The 24,578-nt window shown below is 40.5% G+C and overlaps 1 protein-coding gene across 4 annotated transcripts in view; it reads right to left on the minus strand.

Annotated features, from left to right (window-relative positions):
- Galk2 (galactokinase 2) overlaps nucleotides 1-24,578 on the minus strand; it is an 85,377-nt gene that overhangs the window by 45,125 nt on the left and 15,674 nt on the right. For all 4 annotated transcript variants that reach the window (XM_048332804.1, XM_048332805.1, XM_048332807.1 and 1 more), the window contains exons 2-5: nucleotides 23,565-23,653; nucleotides 20,229-20,352; nucleotides 14,927-15,017; nucleotides 12,011-12,157 (exon numbers count right to left, since the gene is read on the minus strand). In XM_048332804.1, coding sequence (XP_048188761.1) covers nucleotides 12,011-12,157; nucleotides 14,927-15,017; nucleotides 20,229-20,352; nucleotides 23,565-23,653 — 451 coding nt within the window. The remainder of the gene's footprint in view (nucleotides 1-12,010; nucleotides 12,158-14,926; nucleotides 15,018-20,228; nucleotides 20,353-23,564; nucleotides 23,654-24,578) is intronic.

A 24,578-nucleotide genomic window follows, 5' to 3' on the forward strand; every position in this document is an offset into this window, starting at 1 on the left:
AAGTCTAACAGAAATTGGGTTTGCAAAAAGGCAGATATTTGAAACACATAATAAATGAATGGTTAACATTTATGGAGTTCTTGTAAAACAATAAGAATGCAATTAATGAGTAGGAGAAAATTAGCTGAGGAGATATGCATTCAAATCCAAAAATAGAAGTAAGCAATAAAAGACATGGAAAAGATGATTATGCCCATCTACCAGGTTAGAAAACATCTTTTAAATGGATAAGAGTATTGATAAGGTGAAGGAAATTTCGTTGCACGGTAGCTGGTGAAATCTTTCTAGATGGCAACTTGACAGTCCATTTCAACACTTAAAATGGAACTATTTTTTAAATTCTTATCTTTAAGTAATTGTACAAGGAAGGTGTCATGTAACAAAGCAGTATATGAATACAATACATCTTGATCTGTGTCACCCTCTTCACTAATCTCACTCCCCTTTGGCCTGTGCCTTCCGTTTCTCAGTTTTGTGGTACATACAATGAATTGATTACACTCTCCTCCCCTCCCCCCTTCATTGTCTGTCTCTTTCCCCCTGCTTCCCACCCTCCTTGCAAGTACTCATTTCTTGGTGCTTATTTTGTTGGGCTTTGATTTAGTATTTCTGAAAAATTTGTACTCCAGTATTTAAGCTCCCCATTGCATCTAGGGAACTAACTCTTTTTTAATCCAATAATTTCATGTCCTAGGATTTATGCCAAAGAAAGAACTAAGTCATTCTAAGGATCGTGGTTTGAAGCCAGCCCAGGCATAAAAGTCCATGAGATTCTCATCTCCCATGAACTTCCAAAATGTTACACGTGGAGCAGTGGCTAAAATAGTAGAGTCCTAGCCTTGAGCAAAAAAGCTCAAGGACAGTGCCTAGGCTCTGAGTTCAAGCCCCAGACTGGCAAACGCACACACATACACAAACACGAATATTAATAAGAGCCTCATCTTAAAATAATAGCAGAAAATTGGAGGAATTTGAATATTCTACTTCTGCATAATATCCCTTTTTTATGTTAATCTAAACTTTCCACCAAAACTGTAAACTCCTTAGGCCCAATGGCTATAAGTAGATAGGGATGTTCTGAATCCTGACTACCCAACCTTTTTCATTGGATGTTGCAGGATTTCAAGAACTGGTAACTTGACAAACAGAATAAGCTCTGCAACTTATTTAAAACATTCAGTTCACCAAGTAAAGTATTAGTTATCAATGTGAATTCCAGAGCACGGTGCCAGTGGCTCATGCTTGTCATCCTAGCTACTGAGGAGGCTGAGAACTGAAGATTGCAGCAAAGTCTGGGAGACTTATCTCTTATCACTAAATTAGGAAAAAAGCCACAAGTGGCGTTGTGGCTCAGGTGGGTGAGTGCCAGCCTTGAGCAAAAGAAGCTCAGGGACAGCACCCACGCTCTGAGTTCAAGCCACAGGAATGGCATTTAAAAAAAAAGTCAAAACATGTTTTGTAGGGAGAACAAAGGGGGAGGGTACACAAATGGAGGGAAGAAGGGTGAGTAAATGCAGCCATTATAGTCAATATACATCATGTAAAAAGTGAACTATATAACTTGAGGGGAGGGAAGGAAGGGGGAAAATAAGAGAGAACATTAATAAGGGTGACAGTCACCAAGAAGCATAGTACTAATAGCCTGAGTTATGGAATTGTACAACTGGAATTTATACAACTACATAATAATATTTATTTCACATTATGAAGTAGATACATGAACACTATTCATTTCCAGCTCTTTCAGGACTTCAGAAGGTTCACAGAATGTAAAAACACCCTCAGAGTGTTTGTTTCCTGTGTACAGGTAATAGCCTGGCTGACTGAGAAAGCAATCATATTTGGATCAAACACTGTGCTGAAATCCAGGCAATTGCACTCACAAATGACTTGTCTTTGATCACACTATAGAAATTCTCTAGCCCCAGTATTTCCTCTGAAAAAGTTGAAGAATAAGGGACTGGGAATATGGCCTAGTGGCAATAGTGCTTGCCTCCTTCCTACACATGAAGCCCTCGGTTCGATTCGATTCCTCAGTATCACATATATAGAAAGAGCCAGAAGTGGCGCTGTGGTTCAAGTGGCAGAGTGCTAGCCTTGAGCAAGAAGAAGCTAGGGACAGTGCTCAGGCCCTGAGTCCAAGCCGGAGGAGGAGGGGGAGGGGGGGAGGAGGAGGGGGAGGAGGAGGGGGAGGAGGAGGGGGAGGAGGAGGGGGAGGAGGAGGGGGAGGAGGAGAGGGAGGAGGAGAGGAAGGAGGAGAGGAAGGAGAGGAAGAAGAAGAGGAGGAAGAAGAAGAGGAAGAAGAAGAGGAAGAAGAAGAGGAAGAAGAAGGAAGAAGAAGAAGGAAGAAGAAGAAGAGGAAGAAGAAGAGGAAGAAGAAGAGGAAGAAGAAGAGGAAGAAGAAGAGGAAGAAGAAGAAGAAGAAGAAGAAGAAGAAGAAGAAGAAGAAGAAGAAGAAGAAGAAGAAGAAGAAGAAGAAGAAGAAGAAGATAAAACTTGCTTTACAAAACTACCACAGATTAGAGATGGTGTGTTTTAAACAACTAAGTGCTTAATAGTAACAGGGGAAAGGCATGTTTAAGTAAACCCTAATACAGAACTTTAACTTAAGTTCATGTTGTTTTCGTAGTAACTTTAAGATTTCTATGTCTGTAAACCTGCAGTGCATGTCTTAAACAGTCTCCAGTTGTTTACCACCCCCCTTGTTTTTTTGTTGGTTGTGGGTACTCCCCTTGAACTCTTTTGCTCAGGGCTAGCACTCTACCACTTTGGGCCACAGTACCACTGCTAGTTTTCTGATGGTTAATTGAAAATAAAAATCCCCATGACTGACAAAAAGAAAGCATAGCAGGCACACATATGGATTTACAGCAACATCCTTCGCTTGAAACCATTTGGAAATGGTGACCCACACTGCTCCAATCTGCTATTCTCTAATTAGTCGTGTTTGCCTTTGTTTATGCTAAAGGTAAACAAGTATTTAGCCTAGGGAAGGAAGTGGAAAAAACCAAAGGTGGCATAAACAACCTCTTCTGAGCAAGGCTTCTAATCTGCAATCAAACAGATTAGTCATAGCACCCAAGTGAATCCAAACCACTCAAAAATGATTAAATAAATGATTCACTCTCCAATTTGCCTCTTAAAAAAGAATGCAACCAGAGACACAAACACTATCCCTCATCACCTAAAGAAATGTGGTACCTTTTTAACTGATAAAACTATGGGAATGGCTTTGAGCTTGCATTATTAACTGAAAATGTCCAACATATTTGAACACGGGCCACCCAGGACAGGACTAACACTAAAGCTTCCCAGTTTTTGTAGCAGTAAGCACATGGCTTCAGTCCATGTTCAACACTTAATTAAGAGATTCTTTTCAAAGATTGTACTCTGGATTTACCATCTTCGAAGAGGCCAGCTGCTGCAGTTCATTAACAGTCAACATCTGGCTGGAATGTTCTAAACTACTATTTTTCTTAACTATTATATGGATGAGGTTTTTGTTATTCTAAGCAAACTGAAAAAAATGCCCTTGTATGGATGTCTAAACGTAATAATTAGTGACAGTGCAAATTAGTTTCTGATTTCTCTTATACCGTGTAGCAAGCTGCTATTAAAACATTCAAATTATATGTTAAATCTTTGCGTAACTGTGAGATTGTTTTCATTTTATAACGTAGACATGTCTTTGCATAAGGTCTCATCCCATAAGGCCAAAAACAATTTTACTCAAATATAGTTATATAGTAAGGAAAAAAATAGCCTTCAACTTTCTCAAGGAAGTGGTCCTTTAAACTCAAAAAAGTGAAGACTGGGACATACTTGGCACAGAACTTTGAACATTCCGCTTCTGCCGCGGAACCTCAGAGGTCCCCTGCACAGGATGGGTTTCAAACTTCAAACACAGCCCTCTGAGAAGAGACCCAAGCCATGTCTACGCAGCTCATTTACCCCCGAAATTAAGTTAACTAAATCTGTTCGGGGACTTAACCAACTAGAAAACATCCCTGTAGTCAAATAAGTTTTTAAAAGGAATTTCATGAGGCTGCAGAAGAATTTCTAGGCCTCAGCTGACACATATTTATAAGTCTGGCTCGGAGAGCTGTTATAGCACACGAGTAGGCTCCCTCTGCCTGAAATGCCCTTGGGCCCCTCTCCTAGGACTTCATGTCAAGACAGTCTTCTCTTTCTTAAAAAAGGTCTTAGAACTCAGCACTCATTTAAACCCTCACTGTTGAACTTAAGCAAGAAGCCATTATTTCAACTTTATCCTCCACTGGCCCATGAAATACTTACACCCTGTATGAGATTGATGTTCAATGAATAAACCGCTTCGTGTTCTGCTATGTGCATGTAGGTTCCACAGGAGTATTTAGCATTTCTCTTTACTTTGCCAGTGTGGGGTACAGACAGTAAGGTTCTCCTGGGAGAAATAACCACTGGAAAACATATCTTGCTGTCCATGGCTCAGAGCTCTCCAAAGTCTTCCAATCACTTAGGATGGAAACCAAGGAAGTCTCCATATAACATAGCACCCCCCCACACCCCAGCAGGGTCCTGGACACCCTCTTAGGGGTTCCCTCCTGTAACAGGAGGAACTTGCCTTTACCTCAGGCTTTTTCACCTCAGTGCTCTTTCCTCCGCCTCCCTTCTCTGCACACTCCTTGGGTCTTTGTGCAAACTTTCCCTCCTGGGAGAGGACTTCTCCTAACACCCTGATTAAAGCAGCTGCTTCCCCTTGACTTTATAAACCAAGCTCAGGTCACAGTGCTGGGCTGCACCCTCCCGCTGTACTGCTCCACTATAACTTCCAGGCCCCCCAAATCGGCCCTTCTACATCACTTGCTCAGAAGCTCAAAACCTTCACCCCACCCACAGAAAACAGTAGTTTGTGGGCAGAATGCCTGCCTGATACATCTTACTTACTACTTAAAGCTGATAATTACAATGTTTCCCAGGGCAACCAGCTACTCCAAGACCCCACAGTAGGCACTTAGTCCTTTTTTTCTTGGACATCAAGGACAACTTCAAGAATGGATAAAAACTGGATATAAATCTAGAGCAACCTGAATCTTTAGCTAAAAAAAAATAGGTCTTCCTTGCAGAATACCTCAACAACATTTTCCTAGTGAGACACTTCTTGACTTTTTGTAGTTAAAACTTTCTATTCCTATTTATTTACACAACTTTTTTTGTTTTTTTGAGACTAACTCAGATGCAGTACAGAACTGGAGATACAGCTCAAGTGGTAGAGGAAAAATCATGCGTGAAAAAGCTGATAGAAAATGCTGATCAAGAGCACAGGCCTTGAGTTCATGCCCAAGTACTGGCACCAAACAAACAAAGATGGTATGCAGAGTCCTAGTAGACCAAGGGTCAATAGAGAATGCATCTGGGCATTATTATGAAAAATAGCTGCTTATTCACAATCTTTTTGTTTGATGTTCAAGAAAATTGGTATGGGGCTGGGAATATGGCCTAGTGGCAAAGTGCCCGCCTCATATACATGAAGCCCTGGGTTCGATTCCCCAGCACCACATATATAGAAAAAGCTGCAAGTGGCACTGTGGCTCAAGTGGCAGAGTGCTAGCCTTGAGCAAAAAGAAGCCAGGGACAGTGCTCAGGCCGAGTCCAAGGCCCAGGACTGGCCAAAAAAAAAAAAAAATTGGTATGTTTTTTTCATACTACTTCTGTATTTCCTGCACCGAGGAAATTGTATGGCTTTTTGGGGGTTTGTTTTGTATTTTGGGTTGTTGTTTTTTTTGACAATGCAGGAAAATAGAGATTTTGAATTGGAGAATGATACATTCCATTGTTTCTCTTTAAAATAAAAAGATTTGGTGCAGAACATCTGATCTGGGGAATGGACACCTGCCATTAGATGGACGCTGCTTGTATTTTCTTGGATGCTTTCACCCAAAACCCATCAACAGGCTTCTTTCTCCCTGGGCTGTTCCGACTTGGGCACCATCCAGCAGCTCGTCTGTTCTCAATTTCTGCCCGGGATTCACTGAATCCCTTCCTGTCTCTTCCTCCTCTGGTCCTCCTCAGGTCACGCAGGGCATCGCCACCTCTTACTTTTCACACTATTTTATTTCTGTTTACTCTTTCCTTATTGTTCTTTCACCAAAGGGATACATGCACATTACCTACCAGAACACATGGGGCGTAAGGCCGAGTTCTCATCTCTCTCCCGATCCCTATGTGGTGTGCACATAGAGAAGCACTCAACTCTGCTCATGCTGCAGATGACCAGATCTTCAGACTAAACCATCACTTCCTACTTGTTCCATGGCTAATGAGGATTTGACTTGTCTTCTGGGCACCTTTCTTCTCCTACCCCGCACAATGTTTCTCAATAGTTATATTTTAAAAACAACAACAACAATAAAACCCATTTCAAACTTGATTCACTGTGTTAATTTATTGAGGCTATTGTTCACAGAGGAGTCGAATACTGAAGAAAAATGACTTTCTTGTCCCCCAATTTTTTTTCTTAATTTAAATTGCCTGATTCCCTCAGCTGCTTAACTTTGTAGATATATCCAGGGAGGCTTCCCACACGTACTGAGAATTCTGTGAAATCAGTCCATTTTTCCACCTGGCTTAATTCTTTTTATAAATGGTAAGAGTTATCATTCCATTTCTCCTCCTCCCTCTTTTAATTTTAACTGCACTGTTTGTAAACTGCTGGACGTGACAAGTGTGTGTTCGGACTGCCCTCACCTAACACTTGACAACCCCCCAGTCCCTCCCACGGGTATTGGCCCTGCCACTAACCCTGTCACCTTGTTTCATGGTTTGCTCAATTGTTGTGGTGGATTATAAACTTTGGATTTTTAGACTTTACATGTTGAAAATGGTTTATATGCCAGGTACCAATGTCTCATGCCTATAACCCTACTTAGGAGGCTGAGATCTGAGGATCAAAGTTTGAAGCCCATGGGGTAGAAAAATCCAATTCAATTAACCAACAGAAAGTTAGAAACAGAGGCGTGGCTCAAGTGGTAGAGCACCAACCTTGAGTAAAATCAAGCACGAGTACAAGGCCTTGAGTTCAAGCTCTAGTACCAGTACCAAAAAAAAAAGTTTTATATCATTCTCACATTTGATTAATTCATTTACACAGTTATTCTAAGCTAAAATCAACTGCTATTTAAGAGACTTTAATCTGCTACTTGTTTTGTTTTTGCCAGTCCTAGGCCGTGAACTCAGGGCCTGAGCACTGTCCCTGGCTTCTTTTTTGCTCAAGGCTAGCACTCTGCCACTTGAGCCACAGCGCCACTTCTGGCCATTTTCTGTATATGTGGTGCTGAGGAATCGAACCCAGGGCCTCATGTATACAAGGCAAGCACTAGGCCATATTCCCAGCCCCTGCTACTTGTTTTACAATGTTATTTTATTTTTTTTTTTTTGCCAGTCCTGGGCCTTGGACTCAGGGCCTGAGCACTGTCCCTGGCTTCTTCCCGCTCAAGGCTAGCACTCTGCCGCTTGAGCCACAGCACCGCTTCTGGCGATTTTCTGTATATGTGGTGCTGGGGAATCGAACCTAGGGCCTCGTGTATCCGAGGCAGGCACTCTTGCCACTAGGCCATATCCCCAGCCCTACAATGCTATTTTTGAGAAATTTCTTCCTGATTATTCTGACATGATCTCTTTTCTCTTGTCCTCTCAATCACCTTTTAGTGTCTTTGTTAACAGTCTCAAGATTCCCAGATAGTAAGCTTCGGTTTGGCTTTTTCCCCATAATCATGCAAACACCCAGTGAGTCCTTTTAATTTGGGAATTTACAGAATTTTCTGGAGAAATTATATTTAAAAACTAAAAATTTTCTAATGACCTTCTTCTCTGTTTCTCCTATTTGGAGCTTTTCCTATCTCCTCTCTCTCTCAGTTCCTTCCTTTTCCTCCTACTTTACCAATTAGGCCTTTGAATCCTTTCACAGCATTTTTTTGTTTTAGCTTTCTTTTTTAAATTTTTTTTAAGTTTTCTATTTTATGAGTTATCTTTTGACTTTCTTAGTGGTGTCCTTTGTTTATTTGTCTTGTTTTTGTTGCCAGTCCTGGGGTGGACTCAGGGCCTGAGCACTGTCCCTGGCTTCCTTTTGCTCAAGGCTAGCACTCTATCCCTTGGGCCACAGTGCCACTTATGGCTTTTATCTGTATATGTGGTGCTGAAGAATCGAACCCAGGGCTTCATGTATACGAGGTGAGCACTCTACCACTAGGCCATATTCCCAGCCCAGCTTTCATATTTTTTAACATCCATATGTTTTCTGTTCTTCTGTTCTGTTCTTCAAGGATTTGGCTTATTTTTTAAGCTTTGAGAATAACTTGTCTTTTTGAAGGATTCTCTTCTCAGCATTGTCTCTGCTTCTCTGAATGCCTCTTTTTGTTTGCTTGATTCATTTTGAAGGCTTCCCCCACCCCAAATCAGACTATCCTTTTATGCTCATATTTAAAAGTGAGCTACTAAAGAGCTGATCAGAACTTCTGAAAATAGCCTCTATCAGCTTCTAGAGTAACAAGAAATTTTATGGCAGGGGGTCACCAAAGTCGAAGTCTGCAAACTCTCTGTGGGACAGCTCTGGTTCCTTTCAGAAGGATTCTCCAGCAGTCCTGGGAGGGGGCAGGGTGGTGGGGCGCCCATAGAGTCCGTCAGGAACGGGAACTGGAAATTTCACTGTACATTCAGCATGTCCTTTAATCTATTTCTTGTCCTCCCTATCTTAGTGCTCAAGGTCCGTAGTCAACCAAGTCTTTGTTACTTCATCTGAAACTCCAGTGTAGATGGGGGAAATGGTCCCAGATAAGGGAAGGCTTTGAGGGTCTAACTAATCCTCCTGGAGACTTTCAAAGAACCCACACACCACTGGGAATGTAACTCAGTAGTACAATGCTTGTCTACCATGCACAGGGCCCTGATTTGATCCTTGCCACAGGAACAAAAGACAACCTGCTTTCTTCCTAAGACTTCCAGAGAAGTCATCCAGTAGATGAGTCAGCTTCCTTCCATCTGTATCTCCTTCCATAAGCACTTGGCTTTGACCTTTCTCCTTTCTGCTAAGTCATGGACCATCCTTCCATCTACTTTCCATCTTTGTGTTTTGTGGTTTAGAGTTATTTATGTCTCCTTGGTTTCTCAAACACAGGGCTTATATTTCCTTCCCTTAGGTTTCCCTGTTTTCTGAGGATAACTTTTGAGGAAAAACAAAAACAAAAAAAGACTGATAGTCAGAAAGAGTAGGTATGTTTTCTTATTCTGACATCTTGAAACCAGAAGTCTCTATTCTTTCTCATAAATATCTGACCACACTACACTCTTCTACCAGTACCAGTAGGATTTATAAATTCTGCTTTTGGGGTTTTGTGTTTGAATAGCCATTTTAATTTGCTGCTTTCTACTTACCCCATCTCACTTGAAGTAATAACTGTCTATAATTAAATGGGATGTATAAAATGTAAGATAATTAGTCACCCGCTTTTATGGGGCTCCACTTTCAACCATGTGATTCCTTTCTTCTTGTCTTGTTGGATTTCTAGCAAAGTTATGCTATATGTAGCCTTAGCTCCTAAAGTATAATTGCCTCCAGCTTGAGAAAAATGCCCTTTCTACTTGGTTCTTTTTTAAAATTATTATTGTTAAGGTGATGTACAGAGGGTTACCATTACATGGGCAAGGTTGTGAGTATATTTCTTGTCAAATTTGTTACCTCCTCCCTCATTTTTTCCCACCTTCCCTCCTCCCCAATTCCACCCCCCACTTAGTTCTTTTGTTTTTTTTTGTTTGTTTGTTTGTTTTGTTTTGTTTTTTGGCCAGTCCTGGGGCTTGGACTCAGGGCCTGAGCACTGTCCCTGGCTTCTTCCTGCTCAAGGCTAGCACTCTGCCACCCAAGCCACAGTGCCACTTCTGGCCATTTTCTGTATATGTGGTACTGGGGAATCGAACCCAGGGCCTCATGTATATGAGGCAAGCACTCTTGCCACTAGGCCATATCCCCAGCCCCCACTTAGTTCTTTTGATATTCCAATTATTCTAAATACTGTGCCTCTAAATATTCTCTTTATTAAATTTTCTTTAGTTATACCTTATGTGTCATTTGTTCTACTAAAGCAATAGCTGACACATTTATATAAAATAGGATTTTGAAGCTGCTCCTCTAAAGTTCCTTTAGTTCTTATGTACTATGATTTTTACAAGTCACATACACAGGTGACATTTAATTAAGGATTAGACAAATTGTGGCTTTCATGCCATGAATTGATGAATCCAATTCTCATTCTTTTCCTTGCCATCTCTCTAAACCAAATCAGCTCTATATTACTAATAGCATTAGTCTCAAATCCAGACTCTATAATATAGCAAAAGCTATCTTTCTAAAACACAGATATGATGTTGGTCCCTTCAGAAAACCCAGTACTGACGTCTCATGACTATCATGATGAAGTCCGAACTCCTCAACATGGTTTACAAGGCTCAGCACCTGATCGCCTCTGTTATCCGAAGATTATGTGTGCCAGCCATAGTAAGTCCCTTGTAGTTTCTTTGTCAGCTATGATAATTATTAATCTTCAATTTTCCCATTATATCCCTTTCACCTGCTAATAATAAGCTCACCTGAAATTATCAGTGTTATCAGATCAACTATTTATTTACTTATTTATTTGTTGCTAGTCTGAGACTGAACTCAGGGCCTGGGTGCTGTCCCTGAGTTGTTGTTTTTTATGAAGACTAGCACTCTAGCACTTCAGCTACAAATCCATTTCTGGCTTTTTGGGTGGGTAACTAGAGGTAAGAATCTACTACGGGGGGAGAGGGGAATGAGGGAGGAGGTAACAAACAGTATAAGAAATGTACCCAAGGCCTAATGTATGAAACTGTAACCTCTCTGTACATCACTTTGACAATAAATAAGAAAAAAAAAAAAAAGAATCTCAGACTTTTCTGCTGGGGCTAGCTTCCAACTGTAATCCTCAGATCTGTCTCCTGAATATCTAAGGTTACAAGCATGAGCCACTGACATCCAGCTTAAGCATGTCTTAAAGGAACGAGAATAAAGTTAACTTTCTCTTGATCTTTGATGCCCGTATGTTCTCAAACCATCTGTAAGTTGCTAAGTTCATGCACATGGGTTAAAAAGAACCTATGGGAACATTTTATTGGAACCAGACACTAAAATGTTAATTAAGCTAAGAACACCTGCTCGGAATGGCAAAGTCAGAGATTTATGTAAACTTGTAAAGTTAAGGCTTTCTGTCCTCTCGTCAGATTTATGTAGTCTTTAAACAAGCATTTCCTCTGTGTACCACAGTGTTTTTTAGGGTTATCTCAGTGATTAGCCTGCTGGCATCAACAAACATGCTCTGTAGTCCCTTTCTTTCCTGGTCTTTACCCCTTTTGCCCACTGATGATCAATATGTAAAGTATGGCATGAATATAAGCAGTCTCAACCATGAGGCCTAGATTCTTGACCTAAATTTAAGTTAATGAGGTAATCTTTGAAAAAACATATCCGTGCCTGGCACTGATGGCTGAAATCTGAGTTGAGGTTCAAAGCCAGCCCTGGCAGGAAAGTCAATGAGACTCTTATTTCTAATAAACTTCTAAAAAGTTAGAAGTGGAGCTGTGGTTCAAGTAGTAGAGCACTAGCCTTGAGCCTTTATTAAAAAAGCTCAGGGACCAGGCCATGAATTTAAACCCCAAGACCAGGGAAGAAAGAGGGAAAACAAAAAAAAAAGAGAGATAGCTTGTATTCTAATTCCATATCTAGTCCAAGACTGTTCTAACACAGTTGTATCTATCTGTGTTTTAATACAGTTGCAGCTATCTGTTTATTCACTGTTTACTCCTAGGGCTCTATCACAAGCAGAACCTGTTATGTAACCATGCTTGCCTAATCCTTTCAGGCTAGACTAAGTTTTCTGATCAAGGAAAACATTCTGATTATGAGACTGGGAGGCTGATGCCTTACAAGAGGATTCTCTGAGGTTTTCTATTACAGATGGCTTACCCTGGAGAGGTTCATTCCCAGCACCGTGAGTGTCACTAAGCCGGCACAACAGACCAAGGCACTGGAGCTAGAGAGGCCAGAACTCGGTGGGATATTTCCATCTACCAGGCAATTCATTCCAGTTGGGTTACTAAGACCAAAATGCTCCTGAGAAGGTAAGGCAGAACAGCAATAGCAAGCTCAGTGTTAGACTGAAGAAGCATAAAACCTTCTTTCATTTCCCAGAGAACAAATGTATCGATAGACTTATTTGTATTTACAGAAACTAGTTATGTCATTCAGTTTAGTGGAGATCATGCATGATGTCTGATGACTCTTGCCACAGGGTAAGAGAAATCTAAAGATCACTTTCTACTTTGTTCAATAAAAAGTTAGTGCAACTGCCCTGAATATTCTTTTTCTTGAACATTAAGTTTTGAACAAATATGGAAGAATAGAATGCAATTGTAATTCAGCCTTATAGGCAAGCAAGATAAGACAAACACAATTACTAGTGGCTCGTTTACACAAAATGTCTGCTTCATAAAAACTTGTAAAGAAAGAGTTTTAAACTTTCTCAGTTCTGTTTTACATATAGAAAAAAAACCTAAACACCATGAGATTAGGAGACTTTCCCCAAAGCACACATAGGGAGCTGGGCCTGGGGCCCAGAGCTACAGCTCCCAGCTGAGACTTCTCAACTGCAGTTAGAAACCTGGGCCAGCATACTGTCACTGTGATTTAATGTAAGTCGGCTATAAGAAGAAACCCAGATTTTTTTTTTTTTTTTTACTGAAGCTTATAAGTACAATTTAGCCATAGGGTAACTTTAAAGAAAGCCAAATTCAAATTCAGCCACAAATGAGAATGCAGACTCCTCATGAGACAGGTAAACTATTCCTACTAATAGGAAAGCCCAAGGAAATAATCAGACCTTATAGATAGATAGCTTGAATATATTTGCAAGAATATCTAAGACTAGGTCCTTGTGCTTTGTAGAGAACACTATTCCTCTAACCTTTGTGGTTTAGGATTAAAACAAATTCAAGGCTACATCCTCCTCCAGAAAAGGTGCCATCATCTTCACAAATTAAACACTATTACATTCCCTCCTTACATAGTTCATCATGCATATTACTGCTGGGAGAATTTTCAATAAACTCATTAGAATAACAAAGGAACGATAAAACTGCAAATAAAAGATTGGTTTTCTTTTCCTTATTTTTTTTTTGTCCTTTTCCTTAGTTGGAAAAACTCATGCACCACAAAAGAAGAGATTCAGTTGGATGTACTTCTTGATTTCAAGTCATCTAAAAATTTCCTTCCAGAAACACAAACAAATTATAAACTGAAACCGCACTGCTGCCAATGCCCTTCCCTACAGAACATCAGACAGCTTGTTTAAACATGTGATCCTTGGAGAATACTATAGTTAACTATAAACGGATCCACAGGGTGTCTTGAATGTGAATCATACTTACAAACTTATCACGCAATGTTTAAATTAAAATGTACAACAGATTCAAAAGCACAAATGAGTTGTGCCAAATTCCGTACTAGCTCTATCCCAAAAGGATAACATGTTTGATTTCATATAAACAGATTATCCCCTGGAACTTTCTAGTACTTGAAGGTTTCTGAACAGGCTAACATTTAAATCATTTTTTTTTGCCAAAATCTTATTGTTACAAACTTGCTTTTTTTAGACATAAGTTGTCAAATCAAAGGAGGAATCTTTAAGCCCTAAAAGGCTCAAAAATAATATATAACAACATGCCTTATTTAGGCCACTTTACCCATATGCTAACAAAAGAGCATATTATTAAGAGAAGATCAGATACAACTTCAGGCAAATGGTTCCAAAATGCTGTAACGTGTATCATAAACCATGCAATCCGAAGATTTAAAACCTGTCAATAACTTTTCCCAGAAGTTGCTAGCATGTATCAGGGAGAAAGTAACATATTCAAGAAAGAAAGAAGCAGATGCAGTAACTCTAATACCAGACCTCTCTGGTTACGAGCACCACACTATATACACATCAGGGATCAGTTGGGTATGGGCCTATGCAGGCAAGGTCCCTGAGGAACAGCAGGTGGGTAGAAACACAAGCTCCCCGAAACACAGCTTGTTTGCCTATTTGCTTTTGATTCACAAAGGCAAAATCATGGCTTAATCTCCTTTACCTAGGACTGTATACAAGAGTCACAACAATTCAAATCACAATTGAAACATGAAAGTGGCACTGGAAACAGCAAACATTCATTTCTCTATTTGTGCTTTCACACTCTTTGACTCTAAGAGAAAGTAGGAAAATTGCATTTTTCTGTCCGGGCTCTCTACGTGACATGAAGAGAATGCCACTGCTTCTAGGAAACTCCTGGTGCTCATCCACATCACTATTGCTCCCTTCCACCCCACCTGGGCCAGCAGAAACATTACTGACTTTACCAGATGCCTGCGGCTGCCCAGCACCATGTCATCCTGCGAGGACTAGGGCAGTAGTGATGTCATTTCACAGATAAATCTGAGACTTCAGTTAAATGAACACAGCTGGGCACAGCCCAGATTCAAACATGGGGCTGTCGGATGCTAAATCCCATTACAGTATACTCCCCTATGTCCCAAGAATGAAATATAAATAATATTACTAGAATAAATCCTCAACAGAAAGTATGAACAAGGATGTAAGAATCAGACAGATGTTTGTCAGATGAACCTGATTTTTGAGCAACAGCCAGCTGTGTGTCACCCATGAATATCTCCACACCCCCTCCCAAACAGTCATAGCTCCCTTGCTTTCTGAAGCAAATCAACAAAGCAGAAGAGAAATACTAATTAGGATTGAAAGGAGGAAAAAAATGATATAATAAGCATAATGGGATAATTATATAATACACATACAACTTCTACTAGGTGTCTTATGAATTGCTTTACCTGAATTCCTTTAAATCCACATAGGAAATAGTTGTGCCACAAAGGTTTTGTTTTGTCAATCTGAATGTTATTAACATTGGTACTGAAGTCCCTGCAAAGCCAAAACACATTGTTAAAATTTAGGTCTGGTGGCCCTGAGCTGCAAAATCAATGGCTGACTGCTGCCACCTTGTGCTAAGACAGTGACTGAACTCTCCTTTTCCTTTTCAATGTATGTACTTCAGGCTACCCCAGGACAATGAACATGCCACCTGCTACAAGTTGAGAGGGGAAGTTGTAGTGGCCTTAATAACTAAACTATCTCTAAGTGACCCTTCTTGTTTCCTGAACCAGAGAACAACCAATACACGTTAGCATAATCTACAGCAATTTTCTCTTTCACACTGGCCCTTGGTAAGCTGGGGTAAACCACATGAAAGTTATCCGGAGCCCACTGTTTGGCAGACCCCCAAATGAAACAAAGTACTCAAGGCCCTCTTTCTACTCTGTGCCAGCCATCCAACTTGACCATCTGCACAGTTTAAGAAAAGGCAAGAACAAGAAAACAATTATTCTAATGGATTATAACCACTGACAAAAGTAAGATTCCAAGTTGGGCACTAGCTACTTGGGAGGCTGAGATCTGAGGATTGAGGTTCAAAGCCAGCCTGGGAAGAAAAGTCCCTGTGAGACTCTTCTCTCTAATTAACCACTCAAAACCCAGAAGTATTGGGCTGGGAATGTGGCTTAGCAGTAGAGTGCTTGCCTCGCATACATGAAGCCTTGGGTTCAATTCCTCAGCACCACATATATAGAAAAAGCAAGAAGTAGCACTGTGGCTCAAGTGGTAGAGTGCTAGCCTTGTGCAAAAGAAGCCAGGGACAGTGCTCAAGTCCTGAGTTCAAGCCCCAGGACTGGCAAAAAACAAACAAACAAACAAAACCTTAAGTGGCATTGTGGCTTAAAGTGTTAGAGCACTAGCCTTGAGCAATGGAGCTCAGGGACAGGCCTAGGCTCTGAGTTCAAGCCCCACAATGTACCAAAAAAAAAAAAAAAAAAGAATCTATACTGAATGAGTATATATTCCATGAGTCTATATTGAAATAATGAGTAAATAAATAACACAATAAAGAAGGAAAAACACTTATTTAAAAAATCAACTGCTAGGAGCTGGTGGTTCACATTTGTAATCTTAGCTATTCAAGAGGCTGAGATCTGAGGATCACGTATCAGTTCAAAGCCAGCATGGGCAGGCAAGTCCATGAGACTCTTATCTCCAATTCATCACCAAAAAGCTGGAAGTAGAGCTATGGCTCAAAAGGTAAGTGGTAGCTTTGAGCAAAAAAGCTCAGGGACAGTGCCCAGGCCCTGAGTTCAAGCCCCAAGACTGGTGTATGTATGGGAGTGCATACACATGCATGCACACATGCGTACACAATCAACTCACAAATACTGAAGAAATTATGGAAATTAAAAATCACTATGTGATAAAGAAATTCCATGTTAAAAGAAAAGAATCATCAATGTTGGATGTTGAAAATAGAGAAACAAGATATTTATACAGACTAAGTATTTTTTTTTTTTTGCCAGTCCTGGGGTTTGGACTCAGGGCCTGAGCACTGTCCCTGGCTTCTTTTTGTCCAAGGCTAGCACTCTACCACTTGAGCCACAGTGCCACTTCTGACTTTTTCTGTATATGTGGTGCTCAGGAATCGAACCCAGGGCTTCATGCATGCTAGGCAAGCACTCTAGCCACTAGGCTACATTCCCAGCCCAGACTAAGTATTTTCTTCCACCAGATGCTTATTAATTGTGAAGAGACAACAGTAACTTTATGTTAGATAAATCTGGTAGACAGCACATTAACCAACTGATTAAAATTAGTATTGTCAGCAAAGGGACATTGTGTACTTCCTTGATATGTAGCACTGAGAATAACATCCATGGATATGTTTGAATTCTCTGCAGCATTTTTGTGACTTCTTTGCAAGAAGAAAAAACTCCAAAATGAAAGACAGGGAGGATGGGTGGATAGACAGGCAGGCAGGCAGATAGAATGGTAAATCAAAGGATAAAATATGACACAGAAAAGGCAGAGAATGAAGCAGCATTTCCCATACCACATAATTTAATAAATATCTGCTATATGCTACCACTGCAATAAGTTCCTTCTATGCTTTATCCTAGCTTAGAAACAGAGTAAATCATCTCTATGGAAAAAAAATGCAATGATTGACTGCTTAAATGTATGATGCTGGCAAGGAAAACAAATGCGAGAGGCAGAGATCTTGTCTTTAAGAATGAAATTTAGTCAAGACTAGCAATCACTAACAGGCAATAATTCTATATGAGAGTTTGTAATTCTACATGGGACATGAGGCTAAGAGGCTGATATTTCTGTTTTTTGGGGGTTTTTTTTGTTTTGTTTTGTTTTTTTTGGCCAGTCCTGGGGCTTCGACTCAGGGCCTGAGCACTGTCCCTGGCTTCTTTTTGCTCAAGGCTAGCACTCTGCCACTTGAGCCACAGCACCACTTCTGGCCGTTTTCTGTATATGTGGTGCTGGGGAATTGAACCCAGGGCCTCATGTATATGAGGCAAGCACTCTTGCCACTAGGCCATATCCCCAGCCCGAGGCTGATATTTCTATAGTCAGCATTGAGGAAAGAAGGAAAGTCTTCCAGGTGGCTCAGAAATACTAGCTTTTCAAGGATACACAGTCAGATACCAGCTCATAAGCACTTTATTGTATTGTTATCCATGAAACTTAGAATGACTCCCTCAGTCAGCAAGGGTCGCAGAATTTAGAAGCAAATAAAGCTATTTAGCAAATCTGATGGATCCTATTCCTAGCTAAGAAGAGATCTTGAAATCACAAAACCCAGAAAGGAATGGGGAAAGAGGAGGACGGTTTTATAGCTGTAGAAAAAGCTAGATGAGTAACATTAAAGAAAACTCCCCAAAGTGCCAACTCCTACAGGGTTAGACGTGTAGCTTAAGTCTCTCATAGAAAACAAAAATGTTTATCTTTGCTGTTTCCAGCAACCTTGTCTTGCCTTTCTGCTCAGCATTTTCCTATGGTTCAAAAATGGGCCCTTCTTTTCACACCAACCCTATTCCTGCTTTCTCCATTCCTACTCTCATTTTGCAGAATTCTGTGAATAAAATTCTTGAAAATGTAATAAGGCATGATTCATGAGGCATGTACCTTTGTGCCTAGTTCCCACTCATTCATTTCTTCACTTGTTCTCCCAACAAATATTTTTGCACTGTCTATGCTATTTGTGTCTGGTGTTAAGCAAGATGATGTATACTGACGATACCATTAAAAAAAGAAGTAACTTAGATGTACAAGACACAAATCCTAAAATAACCTCTGGAATTAACTGATGATCTAAAAATAAATGGATATACATATATGTGAACATGTATGTAAACTTGTATGCATTCACATATACACGTGTGTATATGTTCACATGTACATATATTAACCAAACCTACTTTTGAAAAAGGACTTTTTATAAAGTTACATTTATCAGATAATATGATATTGGCATAAAGACAAAGAGATCAGCAGAATAAAGTCCATAACTACATTCTCACATTGATTTATTTCTCTATGTTTATGCCAAAAAATGGTGAAGAGTAAAAGGATAGCAATATTTTAAAAATCCTCAATCCCTATCACATGCTAGATACAAAAACACACTCAAAAAGTATCACAGACCAAACATAAGAGCTAAAGCTATGGAACTTCTAGAGAAAAAAATGGGGGGGAATTAAGTGACTTAAGTTTGCCAAAGACTTCTTCAATAGTCAAAAAGTACAAACTGGATGGGCACTGGTGACTCATGCCTATAATCCTAGCTACTCAGGAGGCTGAGATTTGAGGATCACAGTTCGAGCCAGCCTGGGAAGGAAAGTTCATGAGACTCTTATCTCCAATTAACCAGTCAAAAATCGGAAGTGGCACTGTGGCTCAAAGTGGTAGAGCACTACCCTTGAGTTAAAGAAGCTCAGAGACAGTGCCCAGGCCCTGAGTTCAAGCCTCTCAACCAACAACAACAACAAAAGTACAAACTGAGAGTTGGGACTATAGCTCAAGTTGTGGAACACTTACTTAGCAAGCATGAACCTCTCTGAGTCCCAACCCCAATACTACCTCTCTCTCTCTCTCTCTCTCTCTCTCTCACACACACACACACACACACACACACACACACACACACACAAATCAAAAGACAGTGTATAAGAATATAGAACACGAAAACCCCAAGCCACAAGCTTTCTTGACAAAGCATACATACTAGAAACATCTAAACATCAAAGACTATTGGTGGTGGTAGTGGTCGTGGTGGGCTTGAATCAGGGCCTAGGTGCTGTCTGTGAGCTCTTTAGCTCAACACTAGCACTCTACCATTTTGAGCCACAATACCACTTCTGGTTTTCTGGTGGGTAACTGGAGAGAAGAGCCTCACGGACTTTCCTGCCCCGGCTGGCTTTGAACTGCGTTCCTCAGATCTCAGCCTCCTGAGTAGATAGGATTACAGGCATGAGCCATGGGCACCCTACTTTAAAATCTATTCTAGGTAGGGTAGGGCATTGAAAAAGAGAAACCCCAGTGACTTAAATCAGAGTTTATAATGTGAGAAAACTAGGTAAATAAACAGATAATGAAAACACAGCAAGGTAATATGCTCTGGTAAGAGAACTAGATGGTGTTAGACCTGACTTTACTGGAGACAGTTACCTCAGAAGACAAAAAATACATTCCAGGCAAGAAAAGAGGATTCTAATATTTACATTGCCCACAACACCACATAAGACAATGTGTAGTATATGGAAACTCTTCAGTAAATACTGATTAAATGAATGAACAAAAGGTCCAGTTGGGTACCTGTGGATCACACCTATAACCCTAGCTACTCAGGAAGCTGAGATCTGAGGACTAAGGTTCAAAGCCAGCCTGGGCAGAAAAGTCTGAGATTCTTATCTCCAATTAACTACCAAAAAGCCAGAAGTGAAGGTGTGGCATTGTTAGTAAAGTACTAATCTTGAGTAAAAACGCTAAGGGAGTGACCCAAGTGGTACAGAACTAGTATTAAGCAAAAAAGTTCAGGGACAGCACCCAGGCCCTGAGTTGAAGCTCCAGTACCAGCACAAAAAAAAAAAAAAAAAAAAGGTCAAAGAATGACCACAGATTAAATAAATTACGTGATTTCTTTGTATATCATATCGTCTACAGAGTTTATTCTGCATATAAACACATACACACACACACACACAAGCACACATTGCACATGCACTGGCAATCCTGAATACTCACGGATACAAGGGATTTGTATTGGCCAGCTGTAGTGTGTGTGTTTTCACAGGTTCCACAGCTATTAACATGTCTTGTTCGACAGCCATAGGAAGAACAGAATACCCACAGTAGTCGATATGCTCTCCTAGAAAAAAAGACATAAGCTCGTTTTCTCAATGGTGGTGAAATAAGAGAACCTCAGGTAAGATAACAAGAAAAAGCATGACTATGAACCAGAAAATAAAAACACTAAGGGTATGAGTGGGTGTGGCTCAAGTGGTAGAGCGCTTGCCTAGCAAGCACAAGACCCTGACTTTCAAACCCTAGTATGAGTCAGGCCTTGGTGGTTCACCTCTGTTATCCTAGCTACTCAGGAGGCTGAAATAAGAGGATTACAGTTCAAAGCCAGCCTGGGTAGGAATGTCTATGAGACTCATCTCCAATTAACCACCAGAAACCAGAAGTAGCACTGTGACTCAAAGTGGTAGAGTGCTAGACTTGAGTAAAAAAAGCTCAAGGATAGCACCCAGGCCCCGAGTTCAAGCCCCACAACTGACCTCCCCCCAAATTAAATAAATCAATAAAGCCCTAGTACACACACACACACAGTATGGACAGAGTGATTTGGTTTCCTTTTTCCCCTAGACAGTGGAACAAGGCACTTCTGCTAGCCATAGTATATCTGTTACTTTCTGGTTGTTGTTTGTTTGTTTAAACTCCTTTTCACCTTAAGCTCTTTTTTCTATTTCTAATTGATAATCATTATTCTCATTTTTTTTCATTTCTAGTGTATGAGCATCAAGCCAATCAAATATCTCCTTTGTCTGTTGTTTTTTAGCATTAGCATTTTTAACATGAAAAATTGAAGTTTTAAGTATACTTTCCCTTGTATTAATGGTAGTTGGAATTCCACTATCTTCCTTTCTAGACAATAAATTCACTGCTTACCTTTGTAGCCTAAACAAATGTCTAGCAATTAAATCAGAGTGGTCAAGTCATGGGTAATATGCCAGTCAAAGGTAGGAAAAGAAACCATAAAAAGATTTACTCTCATCTACACTTGCAATGTCTAAGCAAATAAAGGAAACCATCTCTTCTCCTTCGCATGCTAATTTCCTCTATGTGTCACTCAAAGAGTTTTTCCTATTATAGTATAATGTTCTGTAGAAGCTACTACTTAAACTCATTATTCACATAACAAATTTTTTTAAAAAGATAAGCTCAGCAAGTTCACTGATTTCATATTGTTCTGACTGCTCCTTAGCAGCTGATCAACTGAGAAACATAACATTAACAGAAGACAATTCATATACATTTTTATCCTACTATTATTATAAGGTATTATTATAAAAAACAAATCATATTTCTCCACTGGTATGCTCTTTAAAATGGAATGATGAAGGGCTTTTTAATGAATTAACCAGGATGGAGAACTGGTTTTCAGAGTTATCTTTCTTCCTTCTTACCTTCCAAAAGACAGTAACATGAAACAAATACAAACAGATATTCAAACAAATAGACCTCCAGCCTGGCCTGATGATATATGCCAACAATTCCAACCATTCGGGAGGCAAAGATCAAAAGGACTACAGTTCAAGGCAAGCAGGGAAAATGTTCTCAAGACCCTCAATCTGAACAAGCAGTCTGTGCATGGTGATGTGTTCCTATAATTCCAGGTATGAGGGAGGTGTAAGTAGGGATTACTGCTGTCACAGGTAAGCCCAGGCAAAAAGTAAGAGATCCTGTCTGAAAGGTAATTAAAATACAAAGGACAGGGACATGCATGGCTCAAGTGGTACGCCTAGCACACCACCACTTCCCCCCAAATGAAAACAGGCCAGTTTGGAGGCCTGTAGGGAAGATTACAACCCGAGTGGCAAGCTGCTGAGAAGGAACAATTGTACTAGTTGCAGCCCTGACCCTGGGATTCAAATCCCAGTGCCAGAATCCCAGGCAGGTGGGCTGTGGAAGAGCGGGAAGTAACCAACCTCTGGCTTCCTACTTAGGGGCAGAATAGGGGTACTGCTCAGCGTGGACCCCGCTACTGCAAGGCTGCTCCTGTTCTTTTTCATTTGTAGAGTGCTTCTGCCACCAGGAGGTATGTGTCCTTGTGGGATATGGAGGAATGGGGATCAGAAAACTCAGGACAGGAGTCACCTTAGCTTTTGCACCAGGACCTTGTCTGGACTGTCAATAGCCGAGGGCACTGGCCTCTCCTTCCTCCTGGTGCTCTGCAATCACAGGCTTCAGGAAGGGGGGACAGGATGTTACCAGAGCTGAATTCCCAGGTTACATGCCAAAAGGTACACTGAAAAGTGGAAGTAACTATGTACAATGACAAATTTTCTTAAGTTGCCAGGCACTAGTGGCTCACATCTTGTAATACAAGCTAGCTACTGTGGAGGCTGAGATCTGAGAATTATGGTTCGAAGCCAGCCTGGGCAGGAAAACCCATGAGACTCTTATCTCCAATTAAATGCCCAAAAGCTGGAAGTGGCGCTGTGGCTCAAGTGGTAGATCACTAGCCTTGAGCAAAAAAGCTCAGGGATAGTGCCCAGGACCCACGTTCATGCCTCAGGACTGGCACACATACACGTGCACACACACACACGTGCACACACACACAAAAAGACATTTTGCTCGGTAAATTAATACAAAATCAACTCCATAGCTTATTATGAAGGTATTAAAATAAGCATTATGATCTCTACAAAAACAAAGAAAATACTTTATTTGTTTTGATTTTTTTGTGCTGGCACTAGGGCTTGAGCTCAGGGCCTCAACCTTTCACTTGCCTTTTTTGCTCAAGGCTGGTGTTCTACCACTTGAGCCAAACCAGCTTTTTTCTGGTTAATTAGAAATGAGTGTCTCACAGAATTTTCTATCCCAACTGGCTTCAAATCTGGATCCTCAAATCTCAGCCTCCTGAGTAACTAGGATTACAAGCATGAGCCACCAGCACCCAGCAAGAAAAGTTTATAATAACTGAGAAAGAACAGGAACAATATATACTCTCTAAGTATATCAATTACTATGAAATACGGAGATAGAAAAATAGTATATATTTTTTAAAGATTAATTTATTATTAAACCTAAAAGTATTTTGCAAGAGAAACAAAAGAGAAGACCTGAAAAAGTTGGACCACAATTTTTTTTTTTTTTGGTCTGATACCTGGACTTGAACTAGCTAGGTAACTGATGTTCTAATTCACTGGCTGGTGCTCTCCACCTGAGCCATGCCTCCAATCCAAGGACTACCTTTTAAAAAGCAAGGAACAGAAATGCTTAAATATCCCTCCAACACAAATAAAGCCATCAAAATTAAGAAGGAATTAAGACAAAGAACTTTTGAAATACCTATTATGTTGACTCTTCCTGGCGCTCGAACATAAAACTTGGGTACGGAACCAAACTTAGATTTAAACATCTCTTTGAGCTTCAGCAATCTGTAAACAAGAGTATTTCAAAATATCAAATATTAGCCTCTTAGTGGAGGGGCTGGGGTGTAGTCCCATAACAGAGTGCACATACAACATACTCAGGGCCCTGGGTTAATTCCTCAGCACTGCAGAAAGAAAGCCTGGCAGATACACGTGCCTATGTAACCATACAGCTAAGCACACTGAAGAATTAACAAGGTTGATGTGCCCAACAACAAAAGCAATTTCTTTGATTTGTGTAGAAAAGTAACTGTCCATATACTTTTTCCAATAATATTTAAGAAAGCAGTAGTCAGGAGTCATTATTATTTTGCAAGGTGCCATAGTCACAAGGCACCATAAACCGTGTCAAAATGTCAGAAATGTATTCTTTTCCAGTTCTGTAGGCCAGCTGTCTGAAATCCGGAGTCAGAGGGCCATGTGGCACCTCCCCAGCTTATGGAGGAGAACATTCCTGGCCTCTTCCCACCTTCTGGTGGTGGCTTGCAGTCCTGGTACTCTCTGCCCCTGTTGCCACTTGGCATTCTCCTGCTGACTTTTCCTTGCAAGATAGATACCAATCATACTGGATTAAGGCCCACATAATTGAGTATGGCCGCATCCAAATTTGATTATCAGTGCAAAGAAGCCAGTCCAATGAAGTCATAGGGTAAGCACGAAAGTGGGTATGAATTTTAAAGGACACGCCACTAAACCCAGTAGATAGGGTCAACTGAAAACTAGAGCAGACACCAGGAATCCAACTACGAAATTCTAATAGAGCCACAGCCATAATTCTAATTCAATGCCAAACTTTACCATTTCCCCTTGGCCTCTTTTCTAAACAATGTGAACTACACATTCCTCTCAGGTCCTGTCCAAATTCAAAATTTTTATGGTGAATTTAACAATCTCATACTGGTAAGTCATGTCAATTGAAGAGCTTCCACAT

The sequence above is a fragment of the Perognathus longimembris genome, chromosome 23 (genome assembly GCF_023159225.1).
Source record: "Perognathus longimembris pacificus isolate PPM17 chromosome 23, ASM2315922v1, whole genome shotgun sequence".
In the NCBI taxonomy this organism is placed as follows: Eukaryota; Metazoa; Chordata; class Mammalia; order Rodentia; family Heteromyidae; genus Perognathus; species Perognathus longimembris.